The 22176-nt window shown below is 36.8% G+C and overlaps 1 protein-coding gene across 1 annotated transcript in view; it reads left to right on the forward strand.

Annotated features, from left to right (window-relative positions):
* The window catches only part of itga5 (integrin, alpha 5 (fibronectin receptor, alpha polypeptide)), an 89730-nt gene that overhangs the window by 57333 nt on the left and 10221 nt on the right, over window positions 1-22176 (forward strand). Inside the window, exons 19-26 of the mRNA XM_020929643.2 lie at window positions 5416-5483; window positions 10808-10958; window positions 11426-11518; window positions 12391-12470; window positions 12585-12665; window positions 13188-13293; window positions 14146-14304; window positions 17251-17358. Coding sequence (XP_020785302.2) covers window positions 5416-5483; window positions 10808-10958; window positions 11426-11518; window positions 12391-12470; window positions 12585-12665; window positions 13188-13293; window positions 14146-14304; window positions 17251-17358 — 846 coding nt within the window. The remainder of the gene's footprint in view (window positions 1-5415; window positions 5484-10807; window positions 10959-11425; window positions 11519-12390; window positions 12471-12584; window positions 12666-13187; window positions 13294-14145; window positions 14305-17250; window positions 17359-22176) is intronic.

The following is a 22176-nucleotide window of genomic DNA, read 5'->3' on the forward strand; positions in this document are numbered from 1 at the left end:
TCCTTTGAACATGGACTAATGCCTTGAGATCTGCTTAAGCTTGAATATCCACTTATTGAATCGTTTTACCATTTATAAGGTTCTTGAATAATACTTGTTTTTTGCTTATTCTTGTATTTATACTTTGCAGTGACATTGTGCTGGGGGTATTTAGCAGTTACCATTATAAAAAAAAAAGTTTTAAGATGGTCTGAAAACTCAAGAAAAAATACAAAATGGATTTAAACAATACATTTTCAGGAGGCTGTGATCAGTACAGATGTTCATGGTCCTGGTTTGGAGTTTAATTTAATTTTAGCACAAAAGGTGACGCTAGTTTGTTTCTCTTTCTAGTTTTTGTGTGAAACTATGATTAAAGTCTAATTTTGGTAACAGATAACAGATCTTCACAAAGTAATGACTTCACACCTCATGACATCAGCTGCAAAGTATCAGTGACCATCATATAGAATACCAGAGCAGAACTACAGTATTTGTACATTCTATTAAACAGTATTTATTCGGAGAAAAGCTGTTGTTGTTATTGTTAATCTGTTGTGAGACTATCTTGTAATCTTCAGTTTTTTTCTACCAGGACTTCAAAACGTATTATTACTTCCCAGATTTGGTTCCAGTTGTTACTCTGTACCTGTAGCCTTTTTATTTGGTACTGGGCTGGCACCTTAAACAGTACCCACCCAGAGAATAGTTGGTATCAAGTACCAGCATGTCATTAAACAAGATGCATATGTCATTACACAAGATGCATATGCTCTGCCTGTAGCGGAAATGGCCATGTTGATGGTACACTATAGTTCTGCCCTTGATCACTTATATGACATACAATTGACTGCTAACACATGCAAGCACAATGTGAAACCTCTCATGTAACACTGCCTCTGCCAAACTCCTTCACTCTTCAAACAGTTTAAAGACTGTTGATGCGCTCTCAGGCCTTTTAATACAATCCACATGTCACTGTTTTAATTTATGGCAGAGATGGCTCTATTAATTGAAGCATTATGTATGTAGTGTGCATGTGTTCAAACTGTTGGAAAGAAATGCACAAATGGCCTTATTGTTCTTGAACTCTTTCCATGTGACAGAGTGTGACTATGATTAATGAGCGTAGTTTGATTCTCTTATTTGTGATCCATAGGGCTGCTCAATATGTGAGAAAAACACTATTTATGACAAGTGAAAGTATCCATCTTTATTCTTGTAAACTGGGTTTCCCCCTCCTACCTTTGAGTTTGAAAGTGATGAAAAATGAGCACTGTTGCCATAGCATTTACCAGTTCAAAACAAAACCCTGCCACTGCATCTAATCTAAAACCAAAATAAATAAAGAGCCTAATACAGTTTCTGAAACTGTTGTAATAATAATATTGCCTTACACTTGTTATAGGCAAAGCATCTGAAAGCTCCACACTGTCGTCATTGTTCATTCTTACACTGTAGTCATTATTCACTCACTCTAAAACTCTGTGATGATAAGCCACAACTGTGGCCACAGCTGCCCTGGGGCAAACTGACGTAAGTGAGCTTGTCAGTCTGTATCAACCCCTCCAACCACCAGCACCACCACTTTCATATGAGGCAATGTGGGTGAAGTGTCTTATCTGAGGACACAATGACAGAACTTGTTATCTTCCTTTGGATGCTTTTTTGTTTAGAACTATACTGACAATTATGTAGTCCACTTTAGGCGTGGTTTAGCCCTAGATTAGACCTGGAATAGTCCTTGATTTAGATCTGTTGGCACTTGCCACACTGCTGTGTGTCTTAATGGTTTTAGGTACTCCAGTTTACTGATTATTTCTACACAAAAAAAAGGGCAGGACTTGGTAGTCTTGACTGAACCAGCTACAGCAATGAGTGGCATTCAAGGATGGGTCAAATGCAGATGTTTAACTTCACTTTCTTCTTGCCAAATTGAAGACCATAGAGGAATTATTCTTACAATCTAGACACAATGATTATTTTGATACACATGGTATATCCTTAAAGCATGTTGTTTTTGTAGGAAGGGTCTAAACCCATATATACACAGAACAGGGAGCGCATGGGGCCAAGTCATCACCGCGGTTACTATGGTGACCCAAATTAGAGCTTTAGTTTCACTGTAATGAAAGGGGGGCTCCTTTGGTCTCTCTAATCTCTGGCAGTTTTCTATTTATTACTTCTGCTGTCATGAGCCTCATCACTGATACGACGCAGCTCGATGCAATTGTGGCTTTCTGTGCCACACGTCCAGTGGTCGTCCCCTCATCCAATGGTTTCAGTGAGTCCTGCCCTGCACTGTAATCTCCATAGACTTGTCTGCTCCTTCAAGGCTGAGCACTTGACACTACACTGTAAAAAACAATATATATATATATATATATATATATATATATATATATATAATATATATATATATATATATATATATATATATATATATATATATATATATATATATATATATATATATATATATAATATATATATTATATATATATATATATATATATATATATATATATATATATATATATATATATATATATATATATATATATAATATATATATATATATATATATATTATATAAATATTAAATCTTGGTTTAGGTAGATTTATGATTTTTTTAGTACTCCTTATCATAATTGTATTTCTGACAGGTTTAAAAATATCTTGCATATCTTATTCCTATTTCAAGGAAATTTGTTTTTCAATTTGATAAAATACAATTGATTCGAAAGTGTGATTAGTCAGTATAAAGAAAAAAAAAAATGAAAATGAAGGTATCCATCGATCCATTTTTGTCCCCTAACCAAGCCCTATTGATTAAATACTACATTTAAAACAATATATTTCCAAAATTAAATACAAAGGAAAATTGTTACTATTACTGACAAGCTTCATTGTTCTATAATATTAAAGTATATTACGTTTTTAAGAATACAAATTCCACCCAATCTCATTTCATTTAAACTCTAGCCAAAATTCTACATTTAACACATCCATGTTTTCTGTAGTAACTTAATACATTTGATCTTGTTACAAAACTCACACTACTGAACTCATATATTGCTTTATTTATTTCTTAGAGTGTACATGTCCCTAAACCCGACCCCTTTATGATCATACAGCGGTGATGAGGTTGAATGGGTGGTGTAGCATGTGGTTGGAGCCTGGTTCACCACACAAAGCTCTGATGTGGGACTGTGCATGTGGAGGAGGCACATCTCTTCTAAGTATCTTTCCTTTGGCGCGGCTGGACTCATCGTTTCCTACTCTGATGTCACAAACCTGAAGCACATGTTTTTTACGCCACAGCTGTCCGTCACGTCCCTGTGTGAGGCATTACATTGTTTTCATGGGAAGAAATGGGGCTATGGAAATAGAAGGTGGCTGTAGTCCAGGTGTGTTTTATAGTGTAGGGATAAGAAGAGGAAAAATGTCTGTTGTAAGTCGGCCTGTCACGATAGTCGACTAATTATTCAATATATGAAAGATGGAACAATTATTTTTGGGGCCAGTATTTGTCATAGGTACTTTTTCTTATTTTTCTGTACTACAATTACATTTCAGATGAAGAGGGTTGAATAAATGACTATGACTTCTATAGATGTATCCTAACTACTAAAGTATTTAATTCTGCTATTTATTTTTTGCTGCTAATATTTCTTTATCTATATTCTTCATTTAGCTTTTTGGTTAATGTATTAGTGGATTAAATTAGTTTAAATGTTATTGTTTATTGTCTATATTTTCCTCAGCAATATATCGTACTTCAAAATGTGTTATTGTGCCTAGTCGTGAGTGTAAATTTTCCAGTGGCACCTGCTTGTTTCCGTGGAGATGTTATTGCTTTTCCTCAAATGTCCTGTAGAGTGGCATTAAACGTGTCTATCTTGCTTTTAATCAATTGCCGGCACACATCTCCACAGATCTGACCTGTTAGTTGACCTGGTAGTGCCACCTTCTAATCTCCATGGGGATGCCTAATGCCATAGTGAGGAACGTTCGTCGAAAAGTGATAATATCTCCATGGAGTCGAGCATACACCAGAAAAGTTACATAGTGCCGTTAAAGAAATTTTTCTCAAAATCAATTTCTTCACATTGGAGGACTATGTTTGATCTTTTTTTAAATTTATTATTTAAATAAAAAAAATGACAATGATTAATAGTCAGTGAATTAATATATATTTTTTTTTATCAAGCCAAAAATGTATTGAATTGAAAATAATAATTTGTTAGTATGAAGACTGACCATCTCATATAATGTATCAGACATTTTTAAGTGTGACTTCTGCTCCTGCATATAATTCAGCTTGAAAAAAGAGGCAATATTGCTAATTTTCTTTACTTGATCATTTGAAAAGCACATGTTTTTGATGGCACAGCTGCTTATGAGTTCGTCACCGTCCCTGTGTGAGACATTACATTGTTTTCCTGTGAAGAAATGGTGTTGTGTAAACAGAAGGTGGCTGTAGTCCAGGTACATGTATAGGATAGGGTGAGGAGAGGGGGGACAGGGTGGAGAGGGAGGAGGAGGAAGAGGGGAAGGGGTACCAGACGGAGCATGTTAGTCATAGCACATGTCACGTCTTGCTACACTCCTGCTTTTATCTCTCTTGAGCTGATATAAAATTTATTTTGTGTGTCTAATCCCATTCTCATGTTTTAATGTATTTTCAACAGTCAGATGGTGACACTGTACATCTCCCTTTATAATATTTGTATATAAGGATGTGTTGTGCTTGTCAGAGGACATTATATTATCTACATAACTGCAAATAACTGTTTTTACAATGTGAAAACTGTGACGACTGAAACAGAGGTTTTAATTGTTTGTTGGGCCTGGATTATTTGACTCGTTTCATTGTGTGAGTGATACTATACTTCCTATTCTATTTCCTATTTATTTTTCTATTTCCTTTTTTTTTTACTTTAGCTAATACGTTATCAAATATTAAATATTATGATTAGAGTTGGACATTGACAGTGACCGTATTGTACAAAAACAATACAATTATTTAAAGCCACAGTATGTCCGTACTGGGGGGCTTGCATCTTCACAAACCTGGCTCTCATTTGGCCTTTCCATGGAAGGGCTATTCCTTTAGCTATAATCGTCCACAGTATTGCATAAATCTTATCTATTCCCATGAAGAATGCATGGTTTTAACTTTCTTTTTCCATGGAATCATGCAGCCATCTCTAGGAAGTTCCATACTGTACCTTCGAGAGCAGAGTAGGGTTTTAGAGCACCTAAAATAAAGGAAACAAGTGGATGAAATGAAAGTAGGTGACATGGGTGTCCCGCAGAGACTGTTGTAAACGCACTCTACAAGTAAAAGTATAATCCATGAGTGACTTATTTACACAAGAAAACACGTACTTAAAAAACTGTAACACTATATATCATCTCTGTATCTTGTAGGCTCAGATTCTGCTGGACTGTGGGGAAGACAACATCTGTGTTCCTGACTTGAAGCTGGCCGTGCTTGGGTAAGTCTCTTAATGCATTTCCACAAACCCCTCAGCAGCATAAATGTGTCAGGAAATACTATATACTAGACCAGGGAGTGCATAGTCTATGTTAAACTGCACATGGGGTCACAGACACTGAACTCTTCACCTCTGCTATGCAAATGGGCTTTAGGCTGCAAAAACACCATACAGCTGCTTTTGTTGCTTGGCTTCTTTGTTTTCACTGGAACCCAAGATAGTAAGTGCTGTTAATAGTCCTATGTGTTACAGCAATAGGGCAATAACCTTAACAGTTTCCTTCCATAGGTTTTACTATAGACTGCTTACAAGGGGAAGAAATACAGGGGCAAAAGTGAATGTTGTTGCTTTTGCTCTAAAAAGTAGTCACCATAAATTTTAATGACTCAATGAAGGATTTGTGTATTATGCATGTGGTTATTAGGTTAGGACTGTAAGTTTCAAGATACCTCTTATGGCTTGAATAAATATGATAGATAAATAGAATTATGCAACCTCTGTAACTTTTCTGGTTGATTTACCTGAAATGTTCAGTAGGATAGCATTAAACTATCTTGGATTTATTCAATTCAAGGTATTTTTATTGCTCTAAAAATATTTACAATTCTGATATATGGAGAGTCGACCCCATTCACAGCAAGAATTATTGTATTTTTGATCAACAGAGGCACCTATAATGAATACATTCTAGATGGATATGTTAAATGTCATACTATGGAACATTTCAGGAAGGCAGTACCATCTCCATAAAGACAAGTAGGTGGCGGATCCTACACCAGAAAAGTTACAAATTTTTTCAGTCTTTAAGGAATTTTTCTCAAAGACAATTTCTTCACTTTATTTAGGATTGAATATGATTACAATTATTGCAACTAGTCAGAAGCAACTTGTATAATGTTGACTTGATGAGGTAAAGTAATCTAAAAAAGTCACGCAAATCAAATCTAGTAGTATTAGTCTATTAGTTAGTTTGATTTATTAGTAATGGCAAATAGCTTCAATTCATGTGATTGTTTTATAACAGTACAAAAGCTTTCACAATCACATCACATGAATTTCAATCCATCTGTTTGGCAATAGACAGTTTACATAAAAAAATCACAGAGAATATATCAGCTTGCTTCGCCCGTTTCCCACCCTTCGCTGATCCTGAGCTGTCAAAAGCACACCACTACCACACTTTGATTTCAGAAGTCTGTTAGCATTTTACTCCGAAATAACACGCTCCCTCACTCCCTTCTCCTCTGTCATTTCACATTCCTATATTTATCTAACATCTGTCTCCAGTTTCCCCCGATGTATGGTGGATCCATCGCAGTGTATGGAACAAGTGCAGTGCAAAACAACATGACTCTAGTATTATTTATGATACACGTTTACGGCCATTGTAAAGTCACCACAGTGACCTCTCTTCCTGTTTTATCAACTACCCAAGCATCAGGGATCTAGTATCTAATATCTATAATGTGGTCCTTTTTCTGTTCAGTTGTTCACATGCACTGCCTCTTTCAATTGGAGTATGGTTGACACACTCAATACTAAAGGGACGACTCAAAGTTATGTCCTAAATTGATGTTTTAGTCTTTCCCCATGTATTTGAGCAAAGATTGTCTTGTCCCAGTATAGATATATGATATAAGCAGCTCTGCCTCTGTGTTGTCTGCAACTAATTAGAAAATGTTTTATTGTTTGATTACTCAGAAAGTGCACATTTGAATTGAATTTATCTGAATTTATTTGTTTGGAGGATAAGCCCCTTGAGATGTCTAGCCATCTCGTTTTCAAGGAGATCTTCATAGTTACAACAAGAAAATACAGATACAGTAGGGCAGACAGTAGGATACATACATTCAAAAAAACATCAAAACAACAAAATCAACACAACCACACACACACTGACACATTAGCATGATACTTGTTGTTCACTTTACCGTGACAGCAAAACTCCGCACTGGTCTCTGAGAGTTGTGAAAAGTGCTTATAAACTCATCATGGTGAATAATTCAGATGCTCTGAATGCATACAATAAGTGGGGAATAAATCATTTAAAATGAACTAGTTCTATTTTTCATTTTTTTAAGATGGTAAAAGTCAGGTACAGTGCCTTTAATATTGTTTTAGAATGATTCTCTTCTCCTACTGGTTTTTGAAAAGGCTGTATAACTTGATGCCAATTTGCTTTCATATACTGAGGACACATCATGTCCTAGAGAGCCCTTTTCTGTTTATTACAAAGTAGTTTTAATTGTTGAATCTGGCAACCCAGAGAGCTCATTTTGTTTACTGATTGGATAATTGGCTTGAGAACCAGAACACAAACTATAAACAGAAACAACTCTGGCCCATGTTAAATAGCAAAGTGGCCTGTTGTTTGTTCAAAAGAGGGTTGGAGGCATCTAATATACACGATCTCTTTGTAAATGATATCAAAACACCTATTATGTTTGCAAGACAAGTTTATTTGTATAGCACAATCCGTACACAAAATAATTCAAAGTGCTTTACAGAATAAGAAATCACAATACAAGCAAACAATGCTGTCATGATACTAAACTTTACTACTACAAAAACTCTACTTCAATACTAAGGAATAGAAAGATTCTGATCCACAGTCATAATAAAAACACTCTTTCTTTAGACAACATAATATGATTTTCAACATCTGTGTAATCCCTCAGTCAACCAGGTAGGTTCCATGTGATCTTATACTTGTTCTGATACAGCTCAAGATCATTCTAAAACTACTCAAGAAAGGTTAGGTCCTGTGAAAGTGACTTTTTTAGTATCAATACTTGCTCATGTTAGTATCTAATTTCGTTTTAGTATCGATTAGTGTCTGATTTTTGATGCTTTTGATTAGAGATCAGTATGGGTTTTTCCATGGCCCATGCCGATTTTTTGGAATCCAGAGCAACTGATTGCTGATAAACTCTGCCGATATTTTAGAACTGATATGTAGGACTGATGTACTACATACTGTAGTACATCAGTAATTTAACTTTACTACAAACTTCCCCACAGCCCTTTTTTTTTTATTTTATTTTTTTTACCACAAACCCATAATGGAACTGTGTAGTCATATTTTGTGCAGTTTTCTCTTCTAATTAAAGTGTCTAAATAAAGCTTTGTGTATATTTTTGACCAAAACAAAATATCGACCCGTGCTGGAGATTTAAAGCCAATAACCGATATGCAAAAAAGTCCAAATATCAGCTCAATATCGGTCTGTCTCTACTTTTGACCACCTTAGTTTTTTGTCAGTTTGAATGCAGTTTGAATTGGTCTAAGCTAACTCCTTCACTGGCCAGTACAGGATTAGTTGAAGCACTCTCTCTGTTTCCATTCTGTTTCTCATGAGCGGCTCCTAATTAAAATCATCTGTGTGGCCCTGCATTGTTCTAGCCTCAGCCTTCCATGGAAAGTGAACTGCGCCTTAGCAACGAGGAGGAGCTGTACATCGCCATGGCCTGTTACTTTGCACCTATAACAGTTTTACGAGCCTGGAAAAGTTTAAGTAATAGGGAAAACCTTTAAGGCGAATTAACCAATGCATTTTAGTGGTGGAACACAGCCATTTTTGGCAGTTCCAATTATAGTTATTTATTTAAATCAGGAAGGCATCAATATTTATTTCATGATGGTTTACAATATGATGTCATGATTTGAAATGGGTTGCAGGAGGCTATATATAAATCTATGGACGATCACTGTTTTTGTAAGGAACATTAATACGAAAAATCCACAAATATGTAAGTTTGGGTCTAGATCTTGTGCCTTGCGCTGGAGTCGAGTGGTAAATGCTCAAAACTATTACATATGTCCATCTGACCCAAACTGCACTCGCAAAAACTATCATTCAAAAACTATTAATGCAGAAAAAGTAATAGGAATACAATGTATTTTTATGAGGACAGATTACACTTGTGAATCATTTAATCTGCCTACATATCCAAAAATATCAGCAGAGTTAATTGGCCATCAGTTGGACTGGATTAAAAACAATCAAAACAGTCCATATAGGTTTACAGCAGTAGCTCAGTTGGTAAAGCGTTTGTCCACTGATCCGAAGGTTTGCGGTTCAAATCCCACTCTCAATATGAACATAAAACATGCTACATACTAGGTCTCCAGGAAGAACAGTTGGTAGCCTGGTACCTGACCAGGGACTACAGGTGGAAATTAGCACTGGTGCTACAACCTGATGTACAATGCATCTCTCCTTTCATGTAAATTGTGGTAAATGGTACATTTTTCAATAGCGCTTTTCCCCGTTCGAGGCACTCAAAGCACTTTAAAACAAGGAACCACACACCCATTCACACACCCATACATGCACCAGTGTACACAGACACTGGGGGCGAGGTGGGTTAAGTGTCTTGCCCAAGGACACAATGACAGCATTCATCTGTGAGAGCTGGAATCACACCAGCCCAACCTGTGGGTCAGTGGATCTGATCACTCAACCCATGATGTTTTATGCCGAGAGTGGGATTTGAACCCCAAACCTTCAGACCGCAAATGATTTAACCGTTCTACCAACTGAGCTACTGCCACCCATCCTGCGTTGTCTTGGTCTCATTAAATAAATGAAATAAATAAACATTACTGGTTGAGTGGTCTGATCCACTGATCCACAAGTTGGCAGTGCAATTCCAGCTCCCACAGATGAATACTCCTGTTGTGAGCTTGGACAAGACACTTAACCCACCTTGCCCCCAGTGTCTGCGTACACTGGTGTTGAATGTGTGTGTGATATGGTGAATGGTTTCTTGTTGTAAAGTGCTTTGAGTGCCCTGAAGGTGGAAAAGCTCTATATAAAAATGTGACCATTTACATATAAATACCAGAAAATATTATATCTTATTCAGTCAATCACTCATTTCTCCTTTATACTGTTGTTCCATTTAAATCTTTATTATCTAAATAGTAGACTAATACATGTTTTTGGACTACTCTTCTAAAGTACTAAGTACTATAGACTATCGCCATACTTGTGACTGCAAGTCTAACCAACAATAATTTAACTTGTGTGTATCAAGACTAAGACTCAACTTTTTAATGCTCTATTGTGAAAGAAAAAAAAATCATTTAGTTTAATTATTTTTTCTGACAGAAAAATCATTAAACTTTGAGCCCATTTTTGCTTCATGTGGATAGGTCCATTAACTACAGAGATATTAACCACACATCTGGTCCAAACATCTGTATTTTATCACTGTAACAGCAAATTCTTTCACAGAATTCTGACCTGGCTTCCTCCTTAATTTCTTTGGGCTTTGTAGAATTATGTTATGTCATTTAACGTTAGAAATTGTCTCTTTTAGTGATCGTAAAGAAGTGTACCTGGGTGATGACAACGCGCTGACCTTGACTTTCAACGCCAGAAATGAAGGAGAGGGCGGGGCTTATGAGGCCGAGCTCTATGTGGTCCTGCCCCCTGAAGCTGATTACACTGGGATCGCCAGGAACAATGAGGTGAATATATTGTACATTTATTTTAAAACAGCTGGAAATATTGCTGGATTGTTTGTGGCATCTTAGTCCATATGTTTATTACAGTTGAAGAGAGATATAATAGGAAAATACTGAACCAAACAGTGACACATTTTTTATATCCTTCCTTGTTGCACTTGTATTCATGGTAAATTAATTGTCTATAAGTACAAAATAAAGTATGTGTTTTATGTCCATCAAAGTCACAGCTTCTTACAGTAGAATTAAACACCAAATATATAAAAAATAATAGTAAAATATTCTATTATATAAAATGGAGTAGGTAATTTGCCAAAATCGGATAATAGACTCCCTAAAAGTAAATTTGTTAAAATATAGATCATACAATACAATATTCAAAAGTAATGGGTCATATTACATGGTACAGTATACATATATCCTGCATTATTGTTCAAAAAAAAAAAATTGCTTTGCATGTTTTTTTTCAGAGCCGGAACCAGCTTACGTGTAGCTACAACACCGAGAATCAGACCAGATATCTGACTTGTGAACTGGGAAACCCCATGAAGTCAGGCACCAGCGTAAGTCATTTATTTTAAAGAGATGAGCATTTCTGTTTCCTGTCCTGGGAAAAGTTCATGTCATCCTTGTCGTCCTTGAGTTTAAAGAGAAAGAGACCGGGTGGGAGGGGGAAAGAGTGACAGCGAGAGACAGAGAGAGTGAGTAGGGGAAGGCAAGAGTAGGAAAAATGTTGGGGGGAGAAAGAGGCAGATAGTGGAGGAGGAGAGGGGGAGAGAGGATAGTGGGGAGAAGGAGAGAGGGGAAGAGAGAGAAAAATGTCAGGAAGTGTGGTGACAGGAAGTGCAAGCCTTTATTTCCTGCATAGCTGAGTTCATGATTGAGTCATCCCCTGGCTCTGGACTTCAGGGACAGATTTTACAGGAAAAACAAACTGACAGTGTACTCCGGCAGTTGTTCTCAAACTTTTCACACCAAGTACCAGCTAAGAAATGTACAACTTCCAGAGTACAACCACAATTTAAATCCAATTATTTAAAAATCACTATTACGGTAACTTAACTGACACTAAAAACACATGTTCAGCATCCAGGACAGTAGTTCTCAAACTGTAGTGAGTGCCTTCATGTGGTATGTGGATTTCTCTGGTGTAGTTCAGTTTACCTGGTATAAGCCCATTTTAGACCTAGAATAGTCCTATTTTATACCTGGTACTATGTGGAATCAAGTCAAATCTTTTCTTTTGTTGTACTTGATTCAAAAAGGTTGGGAACTGTGTGTTTTTTATTACTAATTTTAAGTGTCCGGAATGACCATGGCATTTACTTGTAAGATTTACTGGTTGTGCTGTATGTTGACTCTAATTAGCCTTGGAACTTGCATATGTGACACAAAATCCTGCTGACTTGTGCTGACTCCTTGAATGCCTTTGCAGATGTGGGAGGGGCTACGTTTTACAGTGCCCAGACTAAAGGACACGCACAAGACTGTCCAGTTCGACTTACAGATTCGCAGGTATTTTTCCCCCCTCCATAAAGCCCCTTAAATACTGTACACGTGCAGTCTGCTTAGCTGTACGCCCCCACTGGACCTGACAATTAATCAGAGCCCGTTTCTTTCCCTCCACAGTAAAAACGAGAATAATTCCCACAGCGAGGTGGTGACCTACAAGCTGGAGGTGGTTGTCCAGGCAGATGTCATTTTACAAGGGTGAGTTAAAGGTTGGGGTAGCCTCATTTATAGGAAATGTGGGATTTCATTAGAAACACTTGTTCTGTACTAGAGGCTGGCTGTAATCCAATAGAAAGCTGCATTAAAGCTACTCTATGTAACTTTTCTTGTGGAGGGTCTGTCACCTGCCTGTGTCCATGCAGACGTTATTGCTTTATCAAGAAGTACACGTTTTATATTTTTACTTGCATGTTTTAAAATCCTTGGAAATAACTTGCAAAAAACATGCATTCTTACTGTGAGCAGGATCACCTCTCCACAGATCTGATTTGTAACTTAGTCTGGAGTAAGACAGGCAGTTTAATGCTTACGCAAAACAATAATATCTCTATGGAAACCAGCAGGTGGCACACACTTATTTTTTTAAGAATACAGTTTTATCAAAACTTACTTTTTACTTCTTCTGTAGTATTCCTGTTTTGATCTTAAATTGAATTTCTTGCTTCTGAATTACTCACTAATACTCCTCACTCATGTGCTGACTACCTTCTCTGTTTAAAGTGTGTCTCGGCCTGATAAGGTCTTTTTCCCGCCGGCCAACTGGAAAGTGACCAAAAGCTACGGCCAGGAGCAGGACATCGGACCTGCTGTGGAACACATCTATGAGGTATTTCCTACTATTGGTTTGCAGGGACTATTGTAGGAAGAATGGATTATGCAAGACTTTATTGTAAGACTTTTAAAAGTGGTTGGTAGTTGGCAGCCAGTGCAGTCTTTTGTCACAACAAAATTTAGGCAATTCACTTCATCACCTTGTCTTATTAATGGATGTGTTATGATTGAGTGCGTGGTGGTTGGCGGAGTCAATGCCGCAGTTTGGCAGCCTTGCTTCTGTCTTTCTCCCCCAGGGCAGCCGTGGCTACAGAAGCAATACAGTATTGTAGGGAAGGGACAAGAGCTCGTGTCACAAGATCTCACAAGACAAAACTGCCACATGATTGTGCACACATACTAAAAATGATCTTGTGAGATTTTTTTCCTTTGGTTTGAAAAAAATAGCACTGGCAAGTTAAACATTTTTTGAGAATGTGTAGTCCTAAAAAGCAGAGCTACAATGATGGCAAAAATATTAAATAAATAAATAAATAAATAATAATCAGAAATAAATAAAGTAAATCAAAACTAGTGAGGCTAAAACTGTGAACTGAATTGCACAATGTATTTGTTATAGCTTAAATAATGTCAGAATCTCGTATTGTCTCGTTCTTTTAGATCCATTCTCGCGTCTCGTCTCGTGGAAATTGTATCTCGTCCCGCCCCTACAGTATAGTGTTCTGAAAGCCGTGTCAATTTTTTGTAGCACAGTACTTTCTTTAGTATTTGTTCCACGATTTTAAGAAAAAGAAGATGAACATTGGTCTATAATATTAATGAATGAATATGAAGTCTTTCCACCCAGATGCAAATTTAAGGTATTATTATAAACCTAATAGATGAACTAATTCTGCATTTCTTTTAGCTTGTGAACAACGGTCCAAGTCGTATCAGCCACACCCTCCTGAAGCTGCACTGCCCTCTCAACATCGACGAGCATTCTCTGCTTTACCCTGTGGAGTTCTTCACTGAGGGCCCCATCAACTGTACCTCAGCCCACCAAATGAACGCACAGAACCTCAAGGTACGGACTGCTAAGGAAATGTCTTATAGAGATGTCACAAAGTCAAAATTCTTCTTTCGATTAATTAGGCCTGTCACCGTAATGACTACATCGACTTATCGTTCAATATATATTTATTATATCTTTGCAATAGAGGAGAATTTTTGCCATTTTATGTAATAAGGTATGATCTTATCTGTAGAATAAATAATTTCTATGGGTAATTATTGGTTCATTCTGCTGTTTATTAGTTTGCAGCTTAGGCCTTTTAATAATACAGTATACTGAAAATACAATTACGTATATGATTAATGTGAGAAGAAATATTTTTACCTAATAACGTTATGATTGTCACAGATTTTTAGACCAATTATTTTTTTGTTTTTGCATCTTATTTATGTAACAGCATTCTTAAATTTAGGTGGTTGGATCCATACTAGTGCTTCACAATATATCACAGTATATACTGGGGTGAGGACTTGCAAGTCGTGACTTGGACTCGAGTCAGACTTGAGTCACGATATGTAGGACTTGAGACTTGATGTGATAAAATGGAATAAGACTTGGGACTCGAGTTGGACTTGAAGGTCAGTGACTTGGGACTTGACTCGGACTTGAGCCCTGTGACTTGAGAAGACTTGATGCTTCTTCTAAAAAAATAAATGTTTCTAGAAAATACGCTCTTTACAGTCGATAAATGTGGTGCTAAATTTTACAGGAACAAACTGGAACATGTCCGACCCACTTCTCTGTTTGTTACTTTGGATGAAACTGAAGTACTGTGATATGGTATCCTCAAATGTACTGCAGTAATATATAGTACAATACAGTAAAACAGAGGGAAGTACATAGAACATGATCCTTCCATTTCAATGCAGACTACATGACAAAATAATTATTCAGCATTTTTAAATCTGAATTCTTTCTTCTTCTGACCGTAATAATTTGCACTCTTGTAGAAATGCTAGTCTTTCCTTTTTAAATGTCTTGACAACTCCTATATAAATACTCATATATAAATATATCCTGACTTTTAAAGTACAATTTAGTTACAAAGTTATATAAATAAAAAAAAATCTAAGCTATATTTTCTACTTTGTTTTAAAGACTTGAAATGACTTGAAGCTTAAAGCAGAAGACTTGGACTTGACTTGGACTTATGGGCCAGTGACATGAGACTTCAGTTGGACTTTCCAGTATTTGACTTGGGACTTGACTTACTTGAGATTTGCAAAACAACGACTTGGTCCCACCTCTGATATATACTGAATTTATAAAGAAAAATCTTGTAACTGTAGTTATTTAAAACCTTTCAAAGATGTTCAGAAATACATAGACTTTTTCTATTAGTTCATATTTCAGTTTTCTCTCAAATGTTAATGCTACTAGAGTTGTTTACAGTGTGCATTTAGTCCACACAGAATTCTGCACAAAAAAGTGCAGGCCCAATACTTTAGCTTTTTTCCACAATCGTTCTGCCCTAATCCATGCTACGGGTAAATTGTGTTCTTGGGCACAGCACTTTAACAACATAATTGCTTTGAGTGTAGACCCTGCTCAGATCTGAGGGTTCACATGAGGAAAACCTGACACAGAGACAGCCTAAGCTCTCTCTCTCATGTGTGGTTATGTTTGATTAGCTGTCAGCTCTGCTCTGAAGTGCTCCACGCTCTCCACCCTGCTCCTCCGCTCCTCTGCCCCACCCAAGACACTCATCACTGGGGCTTTGAACTCCTCCTCTCCCCCTGTGTGATCCTGCCGTTTGATGGACCACCTCTGTCAGAAATACCCTCACAGCAAAACAGAACTAGCCATCCGTGGGTTTCAGAGTGATGACAAATGAGCACGGTAGTCATAGCAATTAACAATTGAAAACAAAATATTATATTCATAAGAAGTTGAAATTAATCTGTCTTGAAATGGCTTGGATTCGCAGTCTTATTTTAAGTAGTTTTGACTATTTATTTAATAGTTGTAGACAATATGATTTCTGAATTCTAGACCATTCACTGTTTTGTTTCCATGTTTAGATTCTTTCTAACCCCAAAATATCCTTGATTTGTGACTCAAGTAGGGGAGGGCTTATAATTCAAATCAAATAGTTTAGATCTATACATAAATGTTGACTTTATACAATTGCAATATGGCATCCGTTTTCATTTATTTTATGCTAATCCAAAGCACATTTTCAAACTGCAGTATGCAAAATATGTCAACTTAATGAACATTGTTTAACGGCCATACTAGTAGATAAATGCTTTCCAATCAGTACTTATATTACGATTTGAATTTTAAGTCTAGTAGATATGTCTTTTTGCAGTGTTGTGATCCTGTGGGCAGTTGAAAGTGGACTTGTTTGTGTTTACATCAGTGCAGTCTAACAGATGTTACACAGGGCTGTTATGGGGTCATCTATCTCAGATCTAATGTTTTCTCGTTCCCTGGTGACTTCCACTGAGTTTCCACGGGAACTGTGCCACTGCAGCTCACATGCTTTTGATTAACGGCCACACGCCTCAGGTCATGCTCACATTAGGAACAGTATTGACAGCCAGAGAGGTGGACTGTATTGGAAAACTTTGACAGATTTTACTAAAGGCTGAATAAAGAAGAATGTACCAAAAATAAGAAAAATCTAAACTACTGCCAAGGCTCTGTTTCCTTCTTACAATTACAGAAGTTTAGTTTTCAAGTACATTGTGTTTGAAAAAATTTTTTATTTGTGTGAATTTCAAATTTTGTAACCAAGAATTTATTAAACATTGAAAAATTTGTCAAGTTTTAGAGTTTGCACTGGGTCTTTCTATACAATTACCAAGACATACTGTATTTTGTGAGAGAAAATGTTCGAAACAACACAAAATCTTAACACTGATTCCTTAGTTTTTCACTATCTAAATTGATAAACAATATGTACCTCACTTAAACTTTTGCACTTTATTGAATCTATTTTACTTCTTGTTTTAGATCCAACGCACAGCCACAGAATCTCCACTCCTGGCTCTAAAAGGCAGTGACCACCGCATCGAGAAGAGGGACGTGCACAAGAACCAGCTCTCACATTTAACTAACCTGGTAAGAAGTTCACCAACACTTTTCATTTCTACAAGTAACACCACACCAATGGACCCCAGGTAATGTAATGCAATCTGCAGTAATTTAATTTGTTAAAATGTGCTAGAATGAGTAGCCTCGCTTCACATTTTAGGGGTAATTTATTTATCCATTTAAAACAAGAGGTTCAAAGCTAGTTGTATATATCTAAGGTACAGTATGCAACTTTTCTGGGTCTACCATTTGCTTTTCTCCATGGAGATTTATTTCTTTGCCTGGAATATTCCACGGCATGGCAATAAACTTCCCTCCATAGAGACTACCAGGTCAAGGTAGTGGTCAGATCTGTGGAGAGGTGACCCTGCTCATAGTAAGAGTGCATATTTTTCAAGGTATTTGTGAACAGTAAATGCTTGTAATTCAGTATAAGATAAGTTTAATATTTTACTGTGAGATTCCGCTTAAAGCAATAACATCTGCATTGTACATCTTTAAACTTGGTCGCTTGGGTCCTGCTTGTTGCTCTCGCGATGCAGTAATTACGCTATGATGTCATTAAATTAGGAGGTCAGAGGGTACAGGGCGTTTCTGTTTTGGTCATTAACATTAAAAGGTTTTTGGGCGGGGGGCTGTACAGGGGTGTGACAAGAGAGAGAGAGCGACAGAGGGGGGAGGCCCTTGCTGTCTCTGATGCTCTAGTTACTGACTGATGTGGTGTAGGTGTACTGTAGGGTTTCAGATGGCAGCACAATGTTCTCTATCCCTGTAGTGATTAAGTGAAATACAGGCAGGCAAGAAATTAAAGTCAATATGTAGATCAACCTGTAGCTTGGGAGCTACCAGTAGCACTCCACCCCCTTCCAAGTAACTCACCAAGGGATTTCTGAATTCTAGATATTGTATAATGAATGGCTCAAATTTGATGAACTATCATTATAAATGTATAATTTTGATGCCAAACTTTGTGCACTAATAGATGGATAAAGGTCTGTGTTTTATAGGCATATAACTGTTACCCATCTAAGGCTTTCCTATGCTCAATTTCTTGTGACCACTAAAATAAGTAGCTCTTTGGCATTTTCTTTTTGTAAAGGTAGCTCACTGGAAGAAAAAGGTTGGAAATTATGTAGATGCTGCGATGTGGTTAGGTAAATATAATAAAATAATTGGCCTTGTCACACTGAGTATCCCAGTTATGATTGTTTTTTTTGAGTATCCCAGTCTCGTCATGGTGCATATATACAGTTTCAGTATCCCGAATAAGGCAGTATCCCAGTTATGAGAAACCGGTAATGTAGCCGGTATATTCCGATAGTAACCGGGATACTGTAGCATGTATACGCAGTATCCCGAATACTGCCATAACCGGGATATGGCTAATAACCATGATACTGATGTGTATGTATCACTTAAATGTCATGCACAATCATTGGGATAAAAAAAAAAATAAATAAAATTTTAACATAGAATTCCTAACTGCCCACAATCTAAATTTAAAAGTATGGAGCTTTTAGAATACTATGAGATCACGCATATTACTCATTACTATTACCTCTCACAGTGGCCCTATTGATCCCTTCTCCCACAGCTGCAGGTATCACCTCTGTCTCTGCCCCCCGCTGTGGATACCTGCCCCGGGCCTAAAGACCTCTTTGTACGCACCCCTCTCTCCCTAACTGTGCTCATTTATCAAGCGTGTCCAATGACATGTCAGGATAAAGGAGGTCTGTCTTGATTTTAGTCGAGTGTCTGCGTTTTTTATTTTGTGAGCTGGGAAAAGTTGATGGTTGAACAGAAATCCCTCTTTGTGAGAACTAAGTGTGGTCAGTAATGGATCAGTGACGCTGGGAGAGGGGGTCAGAGCGACGCTTTGAAGAGGTGGGACCTGCGATTCAAGTAATGCATGTATTCACAGTTTCAGGATTGTTAATGGTATGCTTGGACTCTATAAATGAAGCCATTATTCCCTCTGTCTTTGGTAGGGTAGGTTGTCGGTTCAATTCCCCAATGTGCAACGAAAAACTTCAGCCATAGTTTTTGCAGGTCTCGTGGCTGGATAAATGAAGGTTTGTTCTGGGTTGTAAAACGGTTCTTGAAACATATGGTTATAAAAATAATGCACTGAGGGTCCTTCTTCTATAGAGCCACTATTGTGTCCTATTACTAAAAGTACATTGTTGTCTTTGTGCAATTAGATGGAGTCATGAGCTTTGACAGCTTTGATAGCTTTTAATATTTTATTATTTCTTTAGTTTATTACAAATTTTGCCCTAATTTGCCAATAACTAAAATTCACACAATAGACATCCAGATTAAAAACTATAGTTGTAATGCAGGGGTGTCAAACTCAAATTCACAGAGGCCAAAATTAAAAACTGGGACTAAGTCATGGGCCAAACTAAATATTTATTGAATATTTTCAACAACATCTGGATGATTTCTCTTCTTTCAAGATATGTAATGTTAAACCTTTTCTTAATAAAATAAATGTTTAATAATAGTTTTGCTAAAACATTGAATCCAGAACAAGTGTAATATAAAATAATAACAACATTTTAAATAAATAATGTCTCTATACTCTGTCTGTAGCCGGCGGGCCAGCTCTAATACATGTTTCATATTATCTTGCGGGGCAAATGTAATTATATCGTGGGCCAAATGTCTGTTGTAATATATAAAAATAAAAATGTTCTTGAAAGGCTATATTATTTGTTTAGACACTATTATTTGAAAAAATCACAACTATCTCTTGCACTATTGCCTAGGCCTTGTGTTTCATGAAAAATTACAAATGAAATTGGGCACACATAATAATATTACCACTTTTTTAACTAAATAGTAAAATTTTACAGCTGTAGTTATTGGTTGACAGAACATGTTACAGTTAATATCAGTTATAGTTGTTGTTTCGTATCATTCAAAAGAATTGTAACTGCCAACTTACACAACATAGATTTACCATACAAATTTTAGCTGCCCCCATCCAAGAATGTAATATACAAATGCATTCTCAAAACAACCTGTGTAGATGTATCTAAAAACTCTAAAAGTTCTAAAAGCTCTGGACCACATAATCCCCTCACAGACAGGTCATCGTAGGTCAGAGGCATCTTGGCATCCTGGCATTGCCCCATGTTCAAAGCCTCCTGCTCCTTTTGCCCCTTCTCCTCCTGTGGTATGAATGAGACATAAAAGAAGAGAGAGGAAGTGCCCCGATACGCTCTCTGTCTGCTGCATGCCTTCATTAAGTTTGTCTAAGCCTCCAGTCTAAAGGAACTGGGTGGGTCCTACACTGTAAAATGAACAATGCCGGCTGTACCTTCATCAAATGACTAACAACTGACAACTGCTGCTGTTGTGTGTGATTATTCCAAAAAATTCAAGCATGTACATAACCATTTTCAACAGGGACTATGCTGTTTTGAATGGAAGTCAGTGTACTGGATTGTAATATTAAGCCATTTTGGTTCAGTATTATGGTTCTCAACAAGTAAAATGTAAACTCATGATCTAGTAGGTACATTATAGTATTACTAAAAACTGAAAAAAAAACCCATAATATCTCTTCTTTAAATAAATCTCCAAGCCTTTTAATATATGTACATTTGACCTTTTCACACTGTATACCCACTTTTTCCGTGATGGCTACACTTGGCATCACATTTAAACTAAAGCCCATCAAACTCTCACACTTAGGGGTGGTCTTCCAACACCCGATTTTAAAGAATTTTTCTGTTTATTAAAATGCTATATGCACAAACTTCCCTTCAGATGCCTAATTAAGTGCATTAAAGTCTTAAGTGCAATCGCCTGGTTTTGTGGTTGGAATGATGCAGAGGGCAGTGCATTTTTACAGTCTCATGACATTCCTCTATGTTCATTTGAAGCAGGCTGTGGAATAAGGATCATAACATTGGACTCTTTGTTTTATTTATTGAACTTACAACATGAACACGACTGTTTTACCACATTTGACTTTTATGGTTTTACATGTAATTGCATCTGGCTTTTTAGTATTTATTTTTGACCATATGTTCCTAGATCACATTGGTTTTTAAACTTTTTTTTACTGTTAGAGAGGTAACATTCATGGTACGCTGGCTTTTTCTGGTAGAATTTAGTCAGTCGATAGTTTAGATCTGGTTTAGTCTTCGTTTTGATCTAGCTGAGTTTTGTTTTAGTCACCCTATCTCTGAAGTTGTTATTGTACCCCAGGATACTCCTTAAGTGCTTAAGTAAGATCTGAACTAAAACCATTGTAAACTATCCAAAAGACTCCCGAGTGCTACCAGAATACATAAACATTACACAAAACTGAGCCTTTAACCATGTTCTAATGTAGTCTTCTAATCATACACGCACCAGGAGCTGTATTTAGTTTCACCTCTGCAGGTTTCAGTGTTCCTGTGTACTGGATGTATTTATTCTCCCTCTTAAAGTAGCTCATCCAGGTTCATAACACGGCAAATTTGAGAAATGATTCTGTATGGTTGGTATGTAACCCAACCCACTGTAATATTAAAGCACATTTTACAAACAAAAACGTCATTTCCAAAGTGCTTCACATAACAAAATAAAATCAACTAGTTTACTGATTAACTGAGAAATGCACTGTATTTGTATTTATGTATTAAAGGGGCAATGCATATTAAAAGGCGAGGTATTGCAAAAGAAAAAAAACATGTACTTGTAAATATTGGAGGATTGTAGCCAAAGCTAATTTGTATCCTTAGTCAATCCTTGTCATTTTAGTGTATGTCATCAGAGGTATAATACTCCCAACAAAAGAACTACAGCCAGACCGGACTGGAATAGACTGTGCTAAACTGGTCTTCCAAC

This window comes from Boleophthalmus pectinirostris, unplaced genomic scaffold (genome assembly GCF_026225935.1).
Source record: "Boleophthalmus pectinirostris isolate CB_2022bp ecotype Guang Dong unplaced genomic scaffold, ASM2622593v1 HiC_scaffold_8, whole genome shotgun sequence".
NCBI classification, from domain to species: Eukaryota; Metazoa; Chordata; class Actinopteri; order Gobiiformes; family Gobiidae; genus Boleophthalmus; species Boleophthalmus pectinirostris.